Source organism: Eufriesea mexicana, unplaced genomic scaffold (genome assembly GCF_001483705.2).
Source record: "Eufriesea mexicana isolate 0111107269 unplaced genomic scaffold, ASM148370v2 scaffold2143, whole genome shotgun sequence".
In the NCBI taxonomy this organism is placed as follows: domain Eukaryota; kingdom Metazoa; phylum Arthropoda; class Insecta; order Hymenoptera; family Apidae; genus Eufriesea; species Eufriesea mexicana.
The window spans coordinates 424,269-448,161 of NW_016910297.1; the positions used below are offsets into that span (position 1 = coordinate 424,269).

The window sequence follows — 23,893 nt, forward strand, 5'->3', positions numbered from 1 at the left end:
AATGATGTATCTATTTATTCATTATCATAAATATTAAATAAATTTGGTACAGGATTATTTAATTAATATAGCATAGGGAAACATGGGCACACAAATTAATTTGCAAGATTATCAAGTTTTACAAATTAAAATGGATTATTTTCAAATGGGTAATAAATAAGACTGTGTATGTTTTTACCTTAAGAATGTATTCAAACACAATGTTGGACAATGAATTTTTTAAATTAAAAATTTATATAATGATAGTATAATTGCATACTATATATGACTATGTGTGTATATGCATAAGTATACAAAGATACAAATTGATACATATAAATGTATAAACGTGTGATTATTCTTTATAACATTTCTTCATCAATAATTCTAAAGAATGTAAAGATATTCTGTTTGTGAAAGTAATTATCATTTTAAAACTTTTGTTAAAATAATATATATTTTATAATTAATCAATCACAGCTACTCATATATATGTTACTAAATAAATTGAAGCTAATAAATGAATAAAAAATTAGTTAAAACACATATTAAAATAATATATATATAGTATTAACAATTACAAAAAATTATACCTTAGATGGTATTAATTTTATCCCAATATATGTAAACAAATAGATAGGGTATAATATAAAAAAGCTTTATTTAGTACTGACACATGGTTAAAAAATGGACATGTAATAAAATATATATAAATTACGAAGCAAAACATTACATTGGAATATAATGTTATCTAACAAAATTCCAAAATATCAAAAGAAAGACATCAAAGCTGTGGGTGATACGGTTTGAAATATATTAAAAATATAAAAAATTAGGAAAGACTAGTAAGTATCACCTTTTATCCTTTTTATAATTTTCAGTTTTTCAACTTTCATGTAGAGTATTTAAATAATTATTGTCAACTTTCGTAATATAACTACTGTTCTATATCAGATTTTTTAATTAATTTTGCAGTTGTGGTTTTTGTTTTTCTCTTAGGTGGAATTGGTGCATCAGAAGTACTAGATGATGGGGTTTCAGAAACAGCAGTATCAGTAACAGGAGTTTGCAATGCTTTCACACCTTTTTTAACCACTTTTACAGATTTTTTTTGTTTACTGGAAGAACTACTGTCTGTTGCACCATCTTCCAATCCTTCCTCTGATTTTGTTTTTGTTTTCCTTGTAACCTTTTTCATTATCTTTTTTGCTACTTTTTTTTCAGTACCATCACCATCAGTTGTTTCTATAGGTTTTCCTTCTGATATTGATTTTTGTATGGGTTTCTTAGCTACTTTTTCTTGGTCTGCTGAGTCTGATTGTGCCGTTTTTGGAACACTTGTTAAAGGTGCATTTAATTCTTTTGTTCTTGAAGGTCTAACTGGAGTTTTACCTGATGATGGTTTAGTTACTTCATATTCTGTTAGAATATCAGTTAATTTTATTGTTTCTTTTATGCAGCATTCATCTTCTGTACTTTGTTGTTCTAATTCTATTGTTTCTGTTTGCATTGGTTTCTCTGGTGTTTCTAAGTTTCCAGAAGATAATACAGATATTTCTGTAAGTTGAGGTTGAATTTTCTCTACAGGCAATGACATTTGTGAAGTAGTATTAATTTTATCCCAATATATGTAAACAAATAGATAGGGTATAATATAAAAAAGCTTTATTTAGTACTGACACATGGTTAAAAAATGGACATGTAATAAAATATATATAAATTACGAAGCAAAACATTACATTGGAATATAATGTTATCTAACAAAATTCCAAAATATCAAAAGAAAGACATCAAAGCTGTGGGTGATACGGTTTGAAATATATTAAAAATATAAAAAATTAGGAAAGACTAGTAAGTATCACCTTTTATCCTTTTTATAATTTTCAGTTTTTCAACTTTCATGTAGAGTATTTAAATAATTATTGTCAACTTTCGTAATATAACTACTGTTCTATATCAGATTTTTTAATTAATTTTGCAGTTGTGGTTTTTGTTTTTCTCTTAGGTGGAATTGGTGCATCAGAAGTACTAGATGATGGGGTTTCAGAAACAGCAGTATCAGTAACAGGAGTTTGCAATGCTTTCACACCTTTTTTAACCACTTTTACAGATTTTTTTTGTTTACTGGAAGAACTACTGTCTGTTGCACCATCTTCCAATCCTTCCTCTGATTTTGTTTTTGTTTTCCTTGTAACCTTTTTCATTATCTTTTTTGCTACTTTTTTTTCAGTACCATCACCATCAGTTGTTTCTATAGGTTTTCCTTCTGATATTGATTTTTGTATGGGTTTCTTAGCTACTTTTTCTTGGTCTGCTGAGTCTGATTGTGCCGTTTTTGGAACACTTGTTAAAGGTGCATTTAATTCTTTTGTTCTTGAAGGTCTAACTGGAGTTTTACCTGATGATGGTTTAGTTACTTCATATTCTGTTAGAATATCAGTTAATTTTATTGTTTCTTTTATGCAGCATTCATCTTCTGTACTTTGTTGTTCTAATTCTATTGTTTCTGTTTGCATTGGTTTCTCTGGTGTTTCTAAGTTTCCAGAAGATAATACAGATATTTCTGTAAGTTGAGGTTGAATTTTCTCTACAGGCAATGACATTTGTGAAGTTTCTTCCAATTTTAATAACGATTCATTTAATTTACTGGCAGTATCAATATTCTTTATAGTTGTGGTATTATCCAAACTTAATTTTTCTTTATCTTGTGCAAAGTCATTTTTTGATGATGTCGGACTATTTATATGTATTTTATCTTCTGTTTCTGTTAAATGTACTGATGTAATTGTAGAAGGAAGAATTTCTTGTGGTATCATCTGAAAATCTGACATAGATTTTTTTGGTTCCATTTGTAATACAGATTCTGCAACTTGAATTGGAACAGAGCTAACTGTTAGAATTTCGGAAGCTGTTAACAACTGTTTTGTATGTTTTTCATTTTTAATATCTGGTTGTTTTATTTGGTGGATATCAACAGTAATTTTAAGATCTTCTACATTCTTTAATTTATTTTCCGATTCTTGTGTTGTGCTAATTTCTTTTTGTTCTTCGATTAAACCAGATTGAATTAAGTTAGATGATATAATAGGTACAGATGTCTGTTGTGTATCTTCTTTTACTAATGAACTTGTATTAAATTCTACAACTTCTTTATGAGATGCTTGTGTTGAAAGATTTGTAGAAGATGAATCCATAAATGTTCCACTTCCTGGTTTTGTTGAAAATATTTGAGGAATTTCACTTTTGCTCTTTTGATCTTCAGATAATTTAGGTACGTTTGTTATAGGAACATTATTAACTAGAGATTGTGCTTTACTATGACTGGTTGTTGCCTGAGCTAAATAATGAAAAATAATTATGTTATATGTACATTCATATAATGTTTATAGAAATGCAATTTAATAAATTTCTTGCTTAATAATTTTCATATCTAAATTTGATTATTTTTATACAAGATAAAAAATATAAAAATAATGTGTAACATTAAAATTATGTGTAAATAACATTTGATTTGCCTAAAGTTAGATTTTAATATATTCCTGAAAAAAGTTCTAATTTTAATATAAGGAATACAATGATAGTGATTGAAACTGTTATTGCAAATGTGCTCTTATAAAATGCTATTTAGTATAATGGAATGCAAATATTTTGAATTAATTTAAAGCACATGAAACATAAAATTAGTAGTTTTATTATATTACACAAGCATTAGAAATGTAATGTTAAGAAAGATGATGTAGAAATATCATGCATGTGACGATTACTACTTTATTTTTTAGTACAATATTATGTTTGTATTAAGCATTAAATGCTTAAGAACTCTTTGTTTCTAAATATATATAAATAAGCTATGTAAATACAATCGCGTTTCATAAAATTATTTTAAAGAATTTAAAACACTCTACCACTGAATAATTGAATAATGAATTAATATTAATTTATTTTACATTCTTTTAATTTATAAGTAAAAGAAATGGAAATTTTAAGTGATATTAGAACACATAAAGATTATATCATAAATGATATGATATTATATATGATTTATTGTAAAACGATATAATTTTAATAAAGCAAGTTTTAACATATTCTGTGTGCTGGTTTAGTTGTGTACCACAAATTTTTTAATTTACTTAAAAATCGCGAATTGATGGTGATGCGAGTTCTTAAAATATTTACCCCATTAAAGCAAAACGACATTACAAGACGTAGCAATGCTATGGCGCCAGGATCTGTTAGTTGCTGTCCTCCGTTCCTGTTTCAAACACTTGATAACTTGAAACAACTTGATAAACTGTATAAAAAACATATATTTTTTCACTTGTTTACATTACACCAAAATTTTCCAGTATATCATTAAGTACAATTTAATTTTATTCAAATTAAATTCTTATTATAAAATTTGTACCTCCAAATGTACAAATCTCCGAATGCCACATGCTGTATTAAAAAAAGGGGGAAAATAAAATCGCAAAGCATGTTTATAAAAACAGTTAATGGCTTTGCATTACGAGCACTTTAATTTTCAAGTATGTATACACAGTTTCCATTATTATCCGAAATTTGTATTATGTAAAACCAAGTCTCAAATTCTTCCTAAACTGATATGCAGTCGTAATTGCCATATAGTAAAAAATATAATTTCTACTTCAAAAATTTTGTTCCTTTTTTATACTATTTTTTACCAAATTACTTTTATAATCACAAAATATTTATAAAAAATAATTCTATGCATAGTTTGTATATAAAAATAATACATACCAGGTCTTTTATCCACTTCATCTAGAGATTCAACACTGCTTTGATTAGTTTCAGCTGATTCAACACATTCATCAGTCTTGTCAATTGTAGTTTTAAGAGGCTTTTGTGTTTCTTGTATTTCCTAAAAATTACATTACATATATTCATATATAAATTGTATTTGTGTCATTTTATCATGTACCATTCAGTTGCTTACCTTACGATGGGATGATAATTGAGGTGGTACAAAGTCGACTGTTTCGCGAATTTTTTTCCAGATATTATCAAAACTATCACGACCCATATAATCTATATGACCTTCTTCCCAACTCTGTTTTCGCATACGTTCCTCTAATGCTATTTGTGTAAGGCTTTTAGGACTACCCAATGTCATTTCAGCCAAGGCACCAGCAAGACCAGCCTGTGAAATCAAAAAGAATATTCCTATTTATGAATTTATAGTATGATAAAATGAAAATATATAAAAACATACAGTAGAATTATATCAGTGTATATTTATATTGAGTACTTGGACAAGTTACCTTACATGATTGTTGTATCTGATAATGATGCTACATAAATATATATACTATAAACATGAAACAATATAACACACAAATCTGATATAAATAAATGACACGATATCAGATCATATATATAACAACAGATGAAGTTATAAATTGAAAGAAACTGTAAATTCCTTTGGAACAATCTTTTCTCTTTAATGCTGCACTTATAGAATAAGAGAGAAGGGATCAAAAATATAAAAAACAAAAAATACTTGTCAGTACTACTAAAAATATTTAATAACAAAAATTGTGTAATAAATATTGCAAGCTGCAAGTAATGTCCCAAAAACTAAATATGCAAGCAATATAATTAAGTTTGCAATGTAATTGCTAAAGCAATATATTGAAACTTCATAAATATAAAGGAAATTCTAAAAGGTAACAAGAGAGTATTTTTTACTTTAGTTTAAAGCTAAATATATGGGAACAATTACTTACATTTGAACTATTTAGATCATCCATTATGTGTGGATCAGATTGCGTTGCTACATTGTGGAAATCTGTACAAGGTTTGGAATCAGGATGAGGATTAGTAAATGTTAGTGTACCTATCTGATTGTCAGCAACGTTTACATTTTCATTTTGTTCAGTATTTTGCTTAATTAAAATATCATTTTGGTAAGCTATGTTATTTTGCACATGATGGTCATGATCAATATTGATCTCTAGAGCTTGACAAGTTTCATTTTCTTGTTCATAATGTTGAGAAGATTGTTTATTATTTACATTATTAAACATTTGACAATGACTACAATGATGATCAACATAAGACTCATTATGTTGATGTTGTATCTCTTCTGACAATGATTTATTGCTATTATTAAAGGAATGTTGAGAAATGTGTGCATAGTCAACTTGTTGATTGTTTTGCTCCTTTTCTTTTAATACTAATCTGTTATTGTTAGTACTTTCAGGAAAACACTGATAGTCAACATGCTGATGTTGAGATTCACTAGAATGATGATGTACTCTATGCATAGGTACACAATTTTCTATATTATGATTACATTGTACATTTAAAGTAGATGTATCACTAGGATGAGAAAACAATTGATGTTGCTCAGTTTCATTCATAAATTGATTAGTTTGTATTTGATTATGATAATGTTCAGTATATGAAGAAGAAATATAATCATTATATTGTTGATTATGATAGAATTCCCTATTATGGTCTGATGACGATTCATAATGAGTTTGATGAATAGACTTTAAATAGCTAAATTGATCACTTAATACAGTTGTAGATGAAGAACTGTTGATTGTGGGAGTGGAATAATACTGTTGTCTTTCATTTTTTTCTGCTTCATGGGTAACTGAATCATTCTGCACATGATAATTCTCCCATGGATCTTGAAACTCTGAAAAATCTGGTGGTTCTAGATATATATCATTTGGTGTTTTGTTTTGTATATCTGTGTAAATAGGACTTCTTGGAATAGAGGATTCAAAAGACATAGGAGAAAATTCGTGCCAAATTGGTGCCAATGTGCTGGTAGCCTATGCAAGCATCATGCCAAAACAGAAAAATGCATATTCAATTGGTTAGTAGAAAACTAATTTAACAGTGTCCATTTTTCTTGTATATTTTATTGTAATAAAAAATCGTCATTAGAAACTAAATGATTACATAAAATAACATTTTATAAATCTAAAGCCTAAAACATTCTCTTTTCATATATGATGTTTTAAATACATACATGTAAACAGATATAGTAATTATAATAAATATTAAGTAATATTATGTGAAAACACAAGAATATATTGACTGTTACAAACATAACGAAGGAGGAAAAAAAATGGACACTGATCTACAAAAAAATATTACAAAAAAATTAAGTTAAGACATATTAATAGCTGTGATATTTAAAAAATTTGATAAAATTTTTCAAGTTCTTTTTTACTTATACAAATTTTATATTGATTCAGCTATTAATATTTATATTAAAAAGTATATCTAAAGAATGAAAAATCGCAAATATATTTTAAATATAACAAAATACATAACATATTAGAAAATACCACTCGTAATTAATTATTATTGTAATAATTTGTAAAAAAAAATGTAGTATAATTAAGTAATTTATAATTGAGTGATTCCTAAGTTAAGAATTGTCTTATATTATTATTTAAAATAATTACACACACATTCAATTTTATTCTAAAAAGAAAATTTTACCAAAAAATCCATAAAGATTAAGAAATTAAATTTTTAAAAGATCTCTTGACATACTTTGATTTTAACATAGTAATTTTTATACATGTTATTTATGGTGATATTGTTTTGTTATGTGCAGTATGTACAGTTTTAACTACATTTTATTAAGCATGTTTACATGTAAAAGTGCACGATTGTTCTTCTGAAATGTTATCTGTACTATTTCTAAATATAATTACAAAATTTTTACTACATGAATGGTATGATATTTTAATATGAGCAATAAAAGCATATTATTTAAACCTTACCTGTGATTTAATTACATTTAAAACTATAATAAAACTCAGATAAAATACAAAATACAGAATTATAAAAAAACAAACATTTTCAAATAGTGTAACGTTATGTAAATATTTATAAGTCATATCTAAAACTCACTGATATAATACATTTATTAAAAAATGGTTAATAAAACTTACCATAGTAGATGATAACTGAGGATGAACTTTTTCACAAAATATATTCCACCATAATTGTAATAATGGTTGCAGATGTGTAGAACCCCTTAGTGGTTGAACAATACCAGTCAAAGGATCAAAATACTGTAACCACGGTTTTGTAGAACCAATAAAATGTATTATTCTAACATCATCCCCAAATCTAACAAACAACAATATTCACAGTCATTTTATCTTCTATTTATGTATTATTTACATGAAAAAGTGAATCTTATAGATAATATATATGACATAAAAGAAGAATTGTCATAGAGTAAACACAACTCATTTTCTTACTGTTTGAATGCAGGAAGATAAGAATAAGTAGCAGTAGAACACATATTATAGATAAATGGTAAATGTTTAGAAATATCTTTGCGGGCCCAATCACTGAAGTACATATTTAGTAATCCTTGGTCACCACCATCAAATGAACCTTTATCAGCAGCCATTGCAGTAAGATTAGTAAAAGTTTGTAGGGATGGTTTGTATACAAATACACCAGAATTAAAACAATCGGGCCAACCCACATCAGGAGCAGCAGATAGTTCTTCTCTTTCAAACAATTCATCACAATTTTTAATGACCTAATATACATGTAATATAGAAAGTAAAAACACGAAATTCTTCTAAAAAGCAAGTTAACATGTTGTCATTAGAACGACTTTATCATTTTAAGTATTATTTTGTAAACTTACAAGTGTGTCTGCATCAAGAAACACACATTTCTCATATTGAGTCAATCTCCAACAATGCAGTTTGGTAAATGTAACACCCAATTCTGGTCTAGCTAAAAGTGCCAAATTAGCTTCATCTTTTGAATCAAATATATCTACTTCCATTACTACAGAAAAGACTCTTGACAATCTATCCCTAAAGATAATTGAAAAGAATATTTCAGTTCTATGACAATAATGATAAAAATGTGTTAATGATAATTTACTTTAAGCAAAGATTATGTGCACGATTTAATTCGATTTAATTCGCGATTTAAATACAAAGAAAAGATATATACACATATATTTTTATCAACTATAAATTTTTTCTTCAAAAAATTTTCGTCGATAGAACTTTCGTGATTGGTGTATTTAAAATTGAATAATAGAGAAAGATTAAATAATATTAAGTCACTTAGACTTACCTCATACTTTGCGATACACCAGGAGAAACAGTTAAGATAGCCAATTCATACTTGGTATTAACGCGACGTAGAGAATGTGCCAAAACTAAGGCCCCCAGAGAATAAGCGTCATTGGTAGCTAATGTAACCCAGGCGTATCCTTAAAATTGCAGTAATATATTATCAGAAATAATTTTCCAAGAATAATAAAACAATCATAATTAACAAAGAGACAAAAAACGAAATATAGTGATCGATATTTCTTGATGATTGTGTGTATAAATTACAATGTTTGTATGTATCTGTATTCCTTACTGATAACCTTGGTATTTACCGCATCGTTATGCATATAAATTGATAAGCTTGTCATGTCATGTGTGAAATTAACTGTGTACAGATGTTGAAGTATTGATTCTTGAATTGTCTTTGATATTACATCATTAATACTATAAGTAGAAATGCATTTTTCTCCTGACATGAATACATAGCTTACTATTGATAACATTCTATTAGTGCCATTGACTCCGTTACGTTCCTTATCTTTCTAGCAATTACGTAAACCCGAAGTATTACTCTACTAATAGTAACATAAATAATACATATAGTAACATAATACATAAATAATATACAGCTATTACAAATAATACAAGAACAAATATGACTTTTAATTCTTTGAAAATGATTTAGAAGTAACCATTTAATTGTATGCATTGAAAAATATACACCGTTTAATAAAGTGTATACTTAAACATTTTCCTAAGTGATAAAGATAGAAGATGCATGTACTAGAGATCCATTTGACCTAAGCAAGTGAACTTAAATGCGTTCAACTTGTTTTTCACCAATAAGAAAACCACCGTTGCCACTTTATTTATAACCCCTTCTATTTCTATTTCGTAAATGTCATCGCGTGGCTTGCCCTGGCTAGCTAGTGAATCTCGAGAAATTTGATTCCAAAATAAAAACGCTATTTTTAACTATTTATTGCGATATTACATTTGTTCCAGTAATCGTCCGTCAACTAGAGTATAATACAAAAACGTACATCTAAACGAAAGATCAAATGTTTTATCATACTTCTGTTATAATAATTGATTATCTGTATTTCGACTAAATCTTGCATGAAATAAGTATTTTTAATTTTTAAATATATTTAAATATCCAAATTTCATCCAATACGAATATCGTCATCGATTCTATTTCTTCTTAGAGATAAATTGTGGAGATAGATAGTAGAATTAGAGACTAAGATAATAATTAATATTCTTTATTACCTCATTACTTAAAAATTTCATTGTTTTGATTAAAATAATAAGTCAATATGTAAAATGACGTCGTGGATATTTTGCATAAATTATGGGATTATGCGTGTTATTATAGTTCTAATAGTTATAAATACGTGTTTATAATTATCCTCCGGAAGCAGTTCAAGAATCAACAGAGGATGCCTGATAAAATTCGATCGACTTTACTACGTAGCACGTGTTTCACAAAACGCAACGTGTAGAACTTCATATACTTAATAATTCTAGAATTATTCCATACAGTCTCTCCCGTAAACCTTGAAAATATACCGTTCACGTTTCTGGAAAGACTGTGTTGTACGTATTGACATTGAATGAAATATTAGGTTTCCAACGTTAGGTGCATTTCACGAGGTTATCATTATAATCACGAGAGTAATATTTTCGTAAAATACCGGTATGCAATGCAATAAATTAAAGATTCTCTAATTAACAATTATTAAATTGTTGGTAATTAGATTTAATAATTAGACTCACTATCAATTGATTGAACCTTATAATTCATTGGTGAACATTGTTTATATATTTAACCATACTATGATATAATACAGTTAACTCCACTATTTAAATTCAAGTTCAATTATAGTTTTATTCATCATTAATAAACAGGATTTATCGATATATTCAATACTTAAAGAAATTTTAATAGAAGTTCAGAAAATGATAGAATTAAAAAATTAAATGTAATTTTATCAAATTATTGGTACCACGGTATTACAAATATCTTTTTCTCTCTAACATCACATAGAAAGTGGACCAGAGTAGATAGAGACTATTTTTGCCAAAATTACTTCAATTAGTAATTTTATATTTTTAGAAGTAGTCAGTGTTAATTTATATAACATTCTATGTTAAGATTTTGTTATCAATTATATGAAATGTTTGATATCATTTCAGAATTATACGAGTAATATCATTAGGATTTCGTAATTTATCGAGCGGTTTCTCGAGTAAAAGCATTTATGAAAATTTTTTATTTAACATGATGTTTGCGGAATTTTCATGAAGGCAGTTTATATTAAAGATATATTAAAAAAGAAATTGAATGCAATGAATGCAAAGCAACTGTGAATCATGAGCGTCGAGAGAACAGTGAAAGGGGCTGAGAAAGAGAATAGATACAGAAGAAAAGCTCGGATTTCTGCTACCGGTGTATCCCGAAACATAACGCGTTGGATCGCATCGAATGCGATCGTTTACATCTTTACTAAAATTATTTACACTAATGATTATAAAACTGATTGAAGTCAACAGTTCAGGAAAATGGTAAAAATGCAATGCAATTAAAGTTATTATTATGATCACTGGTTCATTTATAATCATCAATACCTTTCTAACAATAGAATTTAAACTGTTCAATATAATAAAATAAACTTTTAAAATTCAGTAAAAGTATCATTATATTAAACACTTTCCTCATTTTTAATATTCACTTTCAATTCTTATATATGCGATTACTTACAAAGTTCAATCGTACTAATAATCACTAAATTTCAATATTTCATCATTTATACAAAAATAAATAAGTTCTCATTTTGCATTTAACGACTTATAAATTCGAAAATTCGACTTGGCTTTTCTAAAAATACCCAATATAAACGGAGGCAATTCGTTGTGTTGTATTTCGTCATTTAATTACACGTGGATCCAAGTTGATCCGATGACCGGAGGAAACATGTTAGCTTCGTAATGTTCCTCGATTTTGGCAACGATATCTCTCTATCTGTCTCTGGTTTGTCGACATTATCGTAAGGTGTGTTAAAAAATACAAAACATTTATCTTGGCTATGAGAAAGGCAGTACTCGGCTTCTCGCATATTGTAATACGCAGACGAAACCCGAGAGGCAGAGTGCCGGCGTCGTTGTGCCACACAGGTTTATATTTATACAAGCCGACCAGCTTATAATAGCAACCCAGCCTCGCGTTTGTACAAAATGCATTCATATACCTTGCCTTAGGTCAAGCACTTGTCTCCCAGGTCTAACCAGATTTCCTTATATGATCATACTCAGACACATGTCTATGAATCGACACTTTCTCCCACATGCTCGCAATGCGAATAACCCATTGTTACTGCTGTTTAATTTGGGACGATGTTCATGAGATACTTTCCTCGATTACATTTTTATACCATCGATTGCAATTTCGATGACAAATTTCATGTTACACTGCGAGAAATAAAGTTAGAATTGCGGTAATCCTTCTGAGAATTGAAGAATTAAAATTCTACAAATTTTTCTAAAAAATTTTAGCTTGAAATTTTACTTTAATGTTTGTTCTGAGAGATGATACCATTTTAATGAACAATTTAAATTAATTTAATAACTACGAAACTAATGAATTTCTCCATTTTATAGATCCAATTTTATTCATCTACTGCACCGGTTACGCAAATATATTGCTGAGAAATTCTTTATCCAGTAGTTCAAAATACATGTAAATATAGGGAAAAAAATGTGTAAAAAGAGTTAAGATAAGTTTAGATAATTATCACTTTGAATAATCCGCTTCTTTCATTTCTTTGGTACCCATAGCTTTTTTTCATTCTTCTTCTCAAATATCAGGATCAAAAAGCGGAATTAGCAGAACATTATGGGCACACATATGATGTATGAGAGCACAGAATTAAGAATAGAAAAAAGGAACAAAAGAGATCGTATTTAATTAGAAATCCGTTCTATAAAGAGGTACAGTGCGAATCATGAAGTACGTCTAGACAAACGTTGCAATCTAGAATTCTGTGCCCAGTCTAGACGAAGGTCAAGAGTGAATCTATATAAAAATAGTGTAGGGCTATTTCGTGTCAATCTTGGTACAATGAACTTAACGAATTAAACTTCTATTCTAATGTGACGGTATTAAATGCGAGCTTGCATGTTTCATTTGGAATTAATTTTCAAATGCTACACTTTTATAGTATTCATGTAACGATATAGTAATCCACTTTCTTTCTCTTTTTTTCAGATGTCTAAAAATTGTTTCATGGTATCATTTTTGATAAGACGATAAATCTCAAATAAGCAAAAGGGAGCATCGAGCATAACTACTTGATGAATGCCAGAATTTTGTTTCTTTTTCCTCCTTTATGAATAAAGATTCTTTATAGGTATATCGCGGGTTGCTGTTACATTATCGTGGCACGTTGATCGATAAACATTAATATCATTGTATTAACATTAAGTAATCCCCAATAACGAAAATCTCCAACTAGATAATGCGAATTAAATGTAATTAATGTTGGAACTAAATATTTACAATAAAATCAAGATAGAAAAGCATGAAAGCTACCACTTATTTCTTTTTAGTATGTATCTTTTAAAAAGATATTGGGTACAGAGTATCTGGTATAAATAAAGTGACATTAGTGGGAAATTTTTCATATAGACGAAGCAATTTTACCGGGTTCAAAATAAATGTCGAGACAGAGGAAATTTGGCAAAGAGCCGCAATTTCTCTCTCTAATGACTAAGAATAAACTCTAGGAATTCCACTGATAGTTACCTTATTTTATGTTAGAGGAATCTTATTCTAATACGGAAAGCAATACAAAAAAGATAATACAAATTTTTGCACCCATTATTTTTTTACTTTACTACAGTATTTCTGTTTTTTATGCCACATAAATAATTTATTTTAATATAAAGATGAGAAATAAAATTATTATAATTAATCAAATTTTTTAACTTTTTATTTCTAATTTTAAAGGGTGTGTCATGTTAGATTTTTAAATATGGCCGCTTAATTATGTTCACAAGAGTATTCGCTGTTAAAAACAAAAGGTAATAATTCAATATTTACAAATCATTTCAAAATGTAATTAAGCAAAAAGTAATTAATGAAAAATTAGTTAATTACAACACAAAGTAAAAAACATCAAATTCAGATCAAGTTTCTATCAAAGAGCAAAAGAAGCTTTTACGCATGCGTTCAAAAGAAATATAAAACAGCGCGAATTGAAATCATGTTCACGAAATAATTAGAAAGAAACAAAAGCGTTTTAAGTCGTTGGTAAGATATTTCAAGAGGATAGTAATTTTTAGATGCCAACAATAAATTACACGAAAACAATTGAATAAAAATGTGCACTTTCAATGTTTTAAGAGGTTATTGCTCGTTGTCTATGGAAGATATAATTCATATGAAGGTCATTGGGTCAAGACCGGTTACCGGCGACGTTATCACACACCCCAAATGAACTCTCAATGAACGTAATCTTTTAGCAAGGTACGCAAAAAAGAAAAGTTGAAATATGTATTATAAGACTTGAACTTACTACCCATAGTTGCAAAAATTTGACTTCTTCTCCAACGAATCGTTTTTCTACACTCAACACTTGCCGATGCCCGGATAACTAACAAGAAGCCGTACGCACTTCATCAGCGCTACAAAACGAGTAACGACTTACGATTCTCCTTCCATGTCATGTTACTATCCCCACCTTTTATACCGCGTGGCCCTTACTCTACATTATCGACTGAAGATTCTATAGTTACTATCACCACGAATAATATGTATAATAGATTTTGTAATAACAATTTTTTAACATTTTGACTATAGATTTATTAGCCACAGTTTTATAATATAACATTAATAATATTGATGTTGTTAATTGATATCAAATATCAAATTTTGGAAGAATAAAATGTTAATTTCTTTATACATTTAATAGAATATAGTTCTCAATTAAGGAAAACAAATTTTATTTCATACTTTTATTATAAATTTATTTTACATTTACTTACATGTGAAAAATGATATTTTACATAATAATTTTATGTTCAAGAGAACATAAAACATAATTTTTATGATGAAAGCAATTTTCAGTGAAATATCCCTGTATGTTTAGTAATATCCACGTGAACAATAATCAAGTAAAAATGCGAATATAAAATTGTTGGTAGAAAATAGAGATTAAATAAAAAAACATTCAGCCGGTCATTCATCTCACGCACAAATTAAATATAAATTAAGTATAATGACCAAACACAATGCAATATATCTAATAATTCATATGTACAAATTTCACAACCATTCGCGACACCTGCCGCGAAAACACTGCGGTAAGTGATGCGTCGTTTCAGTTCCGGGCGTTCCTCGACGACAAACAAACATGTATCGTGTAGCGGGAGGAGATACGACAGTGGACAAAATTCTAACGATTTGTTCGCTTGTGCGCTATAATCCTTCCAATTCTGGTGTAAACAGTTTGACACCATAAAATGTAGCTAACTCTTTAGATCGAATCTGTCGTGGTGACTGAAAAACTGCACATCCATGAGATCAACTTTCGTTTCCCTTCAGCACGTTAACGTTTGCTGAGGAGTGGCGCGCAAAAAGATGGCCAGCTCGCCGACCAGTATCGAAAATCAAATAGACAGTTTTTTGGAACAGTTCAAACGCAGTGCCTCCCGCGCAATGGAGGAATCTCATAGATCCAGTTATAATGCTTGCAGCAGTAGTATCAGTCATAGCCGAAGTGGAAATTTGGATCTCGAGATTTTGGAAGCTGGTAAGTCAAAATTTTGTGATTTTAAGACAATATATTGTTGTACCTGATGTAAATTTTATTTATTTTCTATTATTCTTCCTATTATTTTCTTTAGTATATGCATGCTCTTTTAATTTCCCACTATTGTCGATTGATTTTTCGGGCGTTTCTTGTATATTTCAATGCACTCGTTTCTTAATGTTATCAGTTTAAATATATTTAAGACAATTCTCCATAGTTTTCTTGCTATGATTTTTGTTCAACTATATTCATTATAATCGTGTTTAATGTGTTTTATTATGAATGTAACATGTGTTAAGTTTTTAATTTTGCTAATACATAGTCCTTTTGTTATTATTGTATCAGTAATTAAATATATAAATGTTTTAATAGAGTAATAATTACGCAAAGACATCTTTTATAATGTAACTTAAAAATTATAGTTTATTTAAATAGTAAATATTTTATACATTAATTTTTATAATTGTATCAAAATTATTACTACAATTATATCGTATAATGGAAATATTATTGCATATATATATTCATATTCTTTTCCATAACATAAATATAATGATCAAAAGAAATAATAACAAATAAATAAATGAAGCTTTTGTAATCAAACATATTTTTAAATTTAGAATGAAGTAGTAGAATGTTAAAATTATATTTATTTTGATTTAAACATTTTGGTAGTGACACGCTGCAAGTCACGTGCAGTTATCCCTCTGTGGAAATTAAGTCTTTCGTGATTGGTTGTTTCTTCTTGCTTTTACCTCGATAGTGAAGCATTATGGCGTCGCATTTCTGGTAGGTTACGATAGAGGTCGTCGGCCGTTGTAGTTGTTTTATGGTGAGAAGTCATGAAACTGTAGGGTTGCAAGAAACATACAATAGACTTGTAAAAGAAAGTATCAAATCAATATATTATCATTTATATTGTAATTATAAAATTTTGCATTCATATAGAATATCGTAGAAATACTAATTAATTATTTTATTCTTGCGTGGAGTGATAGCGTTGCAGTTATTTGGATATTAGGGTGCATAGGAATTATTGAAAATACAAACTACAATATTCGAATAAGAAACAGAAAGCGGTATTAACATAAATTACATTAAATTGATATACGCGATAAAATTAAACTGACTCGTACATCAGTAATAAAATAGTTTGATAATAGTAATAAATAAACAATAAATAAAATCATTACGCGAAGTGTTAACTTCATTGATAATACCGCGTGGTATTTTGTAACGTATAAAAATCGACTGGTGAAATAAAAAAAAAGAACAACATGATTCTTCGACGAAAACCGGTGCATGGCTGCAATTGTCCCTGTCATCAGCATTGCTCGTCGAAATGTGCAGGTTTGAATTATATATTTTCTCTACTAATTTCTAAATTAATTTAATATTAATATAAATAAATGTTACTAAATTAATGTAATATGTTCACGTATAAAGTTCTGAAATTAAAATTGCGAACAGCACAAACGATTATTATATTTTCTTTTCGGAGCTTTGTTCGAGCTATAAACAGATTATTGATTTGTAAGACTACCCTAATCATTTACATATTGACTTTAGTTATGTTATAAATAATCAGTATTATAATTAAATCAATATAATCTTAATTGATTGATAACTTATATAAATGCTCATTAATTTTATATGTAAAAGTCATGTAATATTCTTACAACTTTTAAAATATGTGTTATACATATATATTTATTTCTGATATATTTATTTGAACAGTATTTTGCTTTCATTTGAATATATTTAAATATATCCTGTATTGACGTGATAATGAATTATTCTCTAAATATTTAATAGATAAATTTATCACAATGTCTTTTATGTTATGTATGATATAATCGTATCATAATTAAATGAAATTTAAATCAATTGTATGATGGATATGTGAAATTTAACGGTATACTATTTTTCGACGATTTATACGAGTATCACGTGGAAATTGTCCCATTTACACGGGACTGATGCTGTTATCCCCTCCACGAAATATTAAGAAATAGATTCGCCATATCGTTGAACGTGTGCTTTATTGTGTTAACCGGTATTATTTAGATTTATAAGAAATTGGTACCGTGACAGTATTCATTTATAAATGTGGTATTTTTTAAAAAACAATATAATTGACGTCGTTAAAATAGTTGCGAAGTTAAACTAAAAAAAGGTAAGTAAAATTTGACTTGCCACATACCATAAAGATGGAAAGCCATTGTTGTGTGTAGCGATTCTCAACCTTGTCAATGTCGGATGTATTTTTTAAAATAAAAATTACAGAAATAGATTCGTTTTTGTTTTTATTGTTTGTATCGTACGTTGAAGTTTCGTTTATTTTACTTTATACTTCTTAAATACTTTTTGTTCAACAAATTTTATGATTGGTATAAAGGCATACATAAGTGACATTGTAATCAGCTGATCATTTGTTTGGAATCTTTATTTGAAGTTTTTATTATATGATATTTTATAAATACATGATATCACATTTCTAGTTTTAATTTTATTTATTTTCGTTCGTATAGTTTTATCATTGAAATATTACAGTTTACCAGAATATATAAAGTGTATAAAAGCCAACTCACATAATATTAAATGGAATATGGATACTAATTTATGTGAAAAAAATGAGGTAGTAATGCAAGCAGATATAGTAACATTGCAAAATACCTTATGTAATAAAAGCCAAAAGATAGAAGTATCTAATTGTCAATGTATGGTTAATGATGAGTTGACATATATACAAACAAGAGAAAAGGTAAGTGAACATCTGTATTTAATTTGTATGAAAATGGGTCTTAGGCTTGTAATGACATGTTTCAATATCAATTATATTTTTAATTTTATAATAACTAATATTATATTAAAGTATAAAATTATATGAATAATGTATTTAATAGCATTTTGTATAATATACGAAAGTCTTTCATATTATAGAAAACGCATATGGATACAACAAGTACAGCCTTCAAGCCAAAGAAGAATGTGACAAAATCGAAGGTGAAGAAGCATAAAAGTGAAGGAGAATCAAATTCTGAATCTACAAAGTTAGAAGATAATCTAACTCAAGTATTAGAAAGATTTAGAAGAGGTTGTGAATGTCAAGATGACCAGTGCTTTAGAGGCTTAAATCCTGAAACAGTGTATCGTCACAGACTAAATATTGCAGAGTTAACCAAGGGTGAACATGATATGTATTTAATGGGTGTTACCATGGCTTGTTTAACTAATCCATATGAGACAGCACGACATACAGAGCGACGTAGATTGCGTGCACAATATGTATATCAGGGTAGAAGAGTTTGTTTAGATGCTTTTTTATATTTAGAAAACTGTACGCATTATCAAATAAAACGAATTAGGAAACATTTAATGACCCATGGTGTCACACCACGAGTTCATGGTAATCATGGAAAAATACCACACAACACATTTTCTTTAGATATTTATAAAATTGCTACAGAATTTTTAAAAAATTTTATTGAATTACAAGAAACGAAACAAAAAACAAAGATTGCAAAAAATGCACAATTACATCTTCCATCGGATATTACACGTAAAATAGTGTATGATTCATACATACAGTATTGTAGAAAAATATCTCCTGATATAAAAATAATGGGATATTCAACATTTAGAAGATTTATGAAAGTTCAATTTCCACAAGTAAAATTTGCTAAATTAGAATTTATGATTAGAAGTCAAAGTATACAAAATCAAGGATGTAGTAAAAGTGACTTGGAGAAGAAGGATGTAAATGATGATGGACCATCTGAATCAGCAAATTTGGTAACAGAGAGTAGTACCTTATTACCCTTATTAATTGCTAGTGAAACAGGACAAAGTGATACTTATTTTTTAACACCAGTTAAGAAACTACAAGATGGTATAAGTTATCAGATAACTACAAGTGGACTTCTAGTCAATAAACCAGCATTACCTGTCTAGGATAAGTGATGATTACAAAATAAAATTGTTAATATTTAATATTTAAATATAATCATGAAGATATTACATAAATGAAAAAATATATATCCAAACTGAATATTTAAGGGATATTTTAAACATTAGATTTTATAAAGCAATAATGCACAGATATGTAATAAAATGGTTATATTTTTTTTATATGGTTATATTGTCATAGTTAAAAAATATTATATCTGAGGTAAACTAAGTGTTCAGAAAATAGTATATTAATGATTTTTTATTAGTTAATAAAAATATGCTTATCAATTATTAGTATCTTATGGTATTTTTCATATTATCTTACTTTATACAAATATTTATCTTACAAATTAAATTTTTTTAATTAAAAAATATTTTATCAAAGAAAAAGTAATCATAATTTATGATTTGATGTGTGATTGTGTTATATTGATATTTACAATCTGTAAAACAGATATATAATAAACAGTATGAATAATAAATAATTTGTATTTTTATAATTTATGAGTACTTTTTTTATTACCTTATATTAATAATTTGGAATAATTGCATATTTTAAGCAAAGATATAGAAATATCAATTATATTCTATCAGTGTCTCTCAAATTATATAGAATATATATTAACATATTACACATTAAATTGTTAATGTTTAAAATTGAAAATAATGCTATTTTGTAAAGTACTTATAAAAATCAGATATTTTAAGAAGTTAATAAAAGTACAAACTTTATAAATAAATGTTTAACAATTATTTAAATATGATATGATACAAGTTTAATTTATAATAAACAATTTATATACGACATTACTTGATCTCATATATATATATTACTTAATCTTAAATACATTTTATTATTAATGACTATGTATAAAGTATGATTTTAAAAGAAATTTGTTTTTCTATAATATAGTATAATTCATACAATATTAATTTAAAGTTTGAGAGCCTCTTACTTTACAGTTATAGTTGAAATATTGTTGGTACAGCAGAAAACTGTTTCAGTTAGTTAGAATCAGCAAGGTCATACAAGTGCATTGTGAGGACTCACACTGACATACACTAAATATTGCATAAGTGATTATTAACATACTTTGATTAAAAATTTTATTTTAAATAATTACAAAATTGTATATTCTAGAAATTTCTTTTACTATAAAGTATATGTACAGTTTATTTATAAACATATTACTCAATTATTGTATTATATTGAACATTATTTAAATATACTATGGACATGTGTATATTATGATGATAAATATATATTATAACAGGACAAATGTAAATATTATAAATTATAACATTATTTAATATTACATGTACTTATATTATGTATTTTTGTGCTCTAAAATATGTAATGTACTTGGTTTTACATTTCATAGAAGATGTAGAGAGTATGACAGGTGAGATTGAAAATGGAGATTTGGCAATTCGGGATGTTGCAGACCTTCTTCAATCACAGTATGCTATTATAGCAGGTGAGATAAAGTTTCATTAGCTATTAAAATGTATATCATTTAACTGTTCAATTTTTTGGAATAAAATATTTTGCATATATAGGTGGAAAAACTCGAGAAGGATGTCCCATAATTACTTTTCCTGATAATGGTAATTTTCATAATTTATCTGACTTGGATTACCAACGTCTCATGCTATATCTTACATCTGTACCAACGTGAGATTTCAGTTTTTATACTGTTATTAAAATTTTAGTATTTTGAAAATAATTATATAAAATATCATCTAATAATTTTCAGATTACAAGAAGCTGATCTTGGATTCCACTTAATAATTGATAGAAGAAATGATAAGTGGAATTCTGTGAAAACTGTGTTATTAAAAATTTCTGTAAGAATTTCAATATCTATTAAAAAATACAATAATAATAATAGTAATAATATAATAAAAGATTTTGATATAATTATATTATATTTCAGGGTTTTTTTCCTGGTTTAGTTCATGTGGCATATGTTTTACGTCCAGCTGGATTTTTACAAAAAGCTATCTCAGAAGTGTCAAACAAGTTATTCAGAGAAGATTTCAAGTTCAGAGTTATATTTTTAGCAAATGTTGCTGAACTTCATGAATTTATAGATAAAGATCAGCTAACTGAGCAACTGGGTGGTACTTTACCATATTGTCATCATACTTGGATACAAAACAGAATTGTAACTAAATTAATACAAATAATATACAAATAGTTATTTACTAAATTTGAATTGTATTTGTATTTCTTCTTTTAGAGTTTAGAAAAATTTTCATCAATGACTCAAGACGTATCACTTGCATTGGATTCTTTTACTCGGCGCTTAGCCGAAATTGAATTTCCTAATAATACAATTGCAACTACATCTTTATTATCTCAACAACAAGTAGAATATAATGAATTAAAAGAAGAAATTCTCAGTGCTGCAAGACATGGTGAAGCACTATTGGACAGTGTAAGGCAATTAACTGGCAAGGGAACAGCTGATAGATTAGGAAATGTTGCAGCAATAGAAAGGTATAAAATAATTTAGTTTAATATCATAAAGTTAAAACTACTGTTTTTTCCTTTTTCTTAAGTAAACTAAAAATTATTATTTATTTTTAGATTACTTGTTCAGTTAGAAGAAACAGAACGTACTTTTGATTTATTTTGGACACATCATAGTTCTCGTTTAAGACATTGCTTAGCATTAAGACAATTTGAAGCTGATTTTAGAGAGTTACAGGCAATATTGGACCAACATATAAAAACTATAGAAGAAATGACAGAAGTAGGAGAAACTCAAGCAAGGGTCGAACAGTTACTTTGTGACACTTCAGCATTTCAAAGAATATGTAGAGTATGTACTTTTATTTACATATATATATATATATTTACACACACACACACACACGCACACCCCATATATACATACATATATACATACTTCTTATTATTAAATAAATCCACATTTCAAACTACGATGCAAAGCAACAAGAATATTTAATAAGTAATGAGTCAAAAATAATTTTTCTCTCTTAATAAATATATTTACAAGACTAAGACACTATTATATATCTAGCAAATGTTTAAAAATACTTACATGTAAAATAATTATCTATACCACTTTCAATTATATATAATTAATGAAATTACATGATAAAAGAAATTTAAGCAATACTAATAGTTCTAAGTTTGAGAATGTTCACAATGCACTTAAGGCAACAAGGTATAATATACAAACCAGTATTATAAAGTTCCCATTTTGTTCCAAGGATACAAAAATTATAATAATTACAATAATATTTGCGAAAGAATAGTAAAAAAAATTTAATGGAAATTCTGGTTTGGATAATTTTTATATGTAGTCACAGATACATATAAATGCACATCATGCACAAATGTTATTTTGCACCGCTTTCCTCATTTTGTCGATAGTCCTATTTGTTGCATACCATGTGGATTTGGGTCTTGGTAAGCAATCCACTCAACAAAGTACATATGTTTTGTGATAGATTTATCTTTTTAAATACAATGATAGTTTAATATTTCAACCTTTTACTTCTACTTTCTTGTTAACTTACTTTTCTAATAAAATAAAAAAAGATTTATGGGTTTGTGAATTAAATCTCTATTAAATTTGTAATTATATTAAATGCATATATAAAGATTAAACATTACTCATAAAAAAATGAAAAAACAATAGGGATTTAATTCATATCTTATACTGGCATGATGAACTTTCAGAATGAATGTCATTGTTATTTCTCATTTTTCACTGCACGTAAGATAGAATCTTTTCTTAGAATACTTTTTTAGATAAAACAATGACAGTTGATGAAAATATTCAATAACTGTTTGTAGTTTTCTTATTAATGTTATTCTAATATTAGAATATATAAACACATATAAAATTGTATAAATTTGTAGGGAGATATAGAACGAGCTGAAGAAGTGATATCTGCTGGACAACAATTACTGTCTGGAAGGCATCAGTGTCCTACAGATGTTGTGGAACCAAAATGTGTGGAACTACAAAGAATTTGTACTATTTTAAGTCAGAGACTAGAAAGACGATTACATATGTTAACAAAGTGTAGGGA

At 27.4% G+C, this 23,893-nt stretch overlaps 4 protein-coding genes across 6 annotated transcripts in view; 2 read left to right on the top strand and 2 right to left on the bottom strand.

The window, feature by feature from the left end:
* Nucleotides 1-778: 778 nt before the first annotated feature.
* Nucleotides 779-1,576, bottom strand: LOC108549846 (uncharacterized). Its single transcript, XM_017903417.1, has one exon. It carries the CDS (start codon nt 1,574-1,576, stop codon nt 917-919), a length of 660 nt encoding a protein of 219 aa, XP_017758906.1. The 3' UTR covers nt 779-916.
* A 208-nt stretch (nt 1,577-1,784) lies between these two features.
* Nucleotides 1,785-14,790, bottom strand: LOC108549845 (glycogenin-1). Of its 3 annotated transcripts, none has more exons than XR_001890363.1 (9): nt 14,636-14,790; nt 9,079-9,217; nt 8,636-8,810; nt 8,235-8,524; nt 7,920-8,100; nt 4,934-5,137; nt 4,738-4,858; nt 4,156-4,231; nt 3,240-3,316 (listed from the first exon to the last, which is right to left on the bottom strand). XR_001890363.1 is itself a non-coding variant. In XM_017903415.1 (8 exons), the coding sequence occupies exons 1-8, from the start codon at nt 14,640-14,642 to the stop codon at nt 1,923-1,925; spliced, it is 2,511 nt and encodes an 836-aa protein (XP_017758904.1). In that variant the 5' UTR covers nt 14,643-14,790; the 3' UTR covers nt 1,785-1,922. The 3 variants fall into 3 exon arrangements, 1 of the variants encoding a protein (XP_017758904.1); XR_001890362.1 differs by having other exon boundaries at nt 4,156-4,270; XM_017903415.1 differs by lacking the exon at nt 4,156-4,231 and having other exon boundaries at nt 1,785-3,316.
* A 673-nt stretch (nt 14,791-15,463) lies between these two features.
* The window catches only part of LOC108549798 (guanine nucleotide exchange factor DBS), a 10,952-nt gene continuing 2,522 nt past the window's right edge, over nt 15,464-23,893 (top strand). The window contains exons 1-8 of the mRNA XM_017903323.1: nt 15,464-15,871; nt 21,205-21,300; nt 21,383-21,497; nt 21,580-21,670; nt 21,760-21,990; nt 22,066-22,325; nt 22,416-22,650; nt 23,721-23,893. The exon at nt 23,721-23,893 is cut by the window's right edge and continues 61 nt beyond it. Coding sequence (XP_017758812.1) covers nt 15,700-15,871; nt 21,205-21,300; nt 21,383-21,497; nt 21,580-21,670; nt 21,760-21,990; nt 22,066-22,325; nt 22,416-22,650; nt 23,721-23,893 — 1,373 coding nt within the window. The 5' untranslated portion in view covers nt 15,464-15,699. The remainder of the gene's footprint in view (nt 15,872-21,204; nt 21,301-21,382; nt 21,498-21,579; nt 21,671-21,759; nt 21,991-22,065; nt 22,326-22,415; nt 22,651-23,720) is intronic.
* Nucleotides 17,123-19,825, top strand: LOC108549799 (uncharacterized). Its single transcript, XM_017903324.1, has 3 exons — nt 17,123-17,221; nt 18,425-18,635; nt 18,815-19,825. The coding sequence occupies exons 1-3, from the start codon at nt 17,214-17,216 to the stop codon at nt 19,823-19,825; spliced, it is 1,230 nt and encodes a 409-aa protein (XP_017758813.1). The 5' UTR covers nt 17,123-17,213.

Bases quoted from the DNA above. Each gene is read 5' to 3' on its own strand.
- LOC108549845 (XM_017903415.1), bottom strand. The intron at 8,101-8,234 runs GTAAGAAAATGA...GTTGTTTGTTAG, and splicing joins TATCTTCCTGCATTCAAACA to ATTTGGGGATGATGTTAGAA. The intron at 5,138-7,919 runs GTAAGTTTTATT...TTGATTTCACAG, and splicing joins CTCAGTTATCATCTACTATG to GCTGGTCTTGCTGGTGCCTT.
- LOC108549846 (XM_017903417.1), bottom strand. From the start codon at position 1,576: ATGTCATTGCCTGTAGAGAAAATTCAACCTCAACTTACAGAAATATCT.
- LOC108549799 (XM_017903324.1), top strand. The intron at 18,636-18,814 runs GTAAGTGAACAT...TTCATATTATAG, and splicing joins ATATACAAACAAGAGAAAAG to AAAACGCATATGGATACAAC.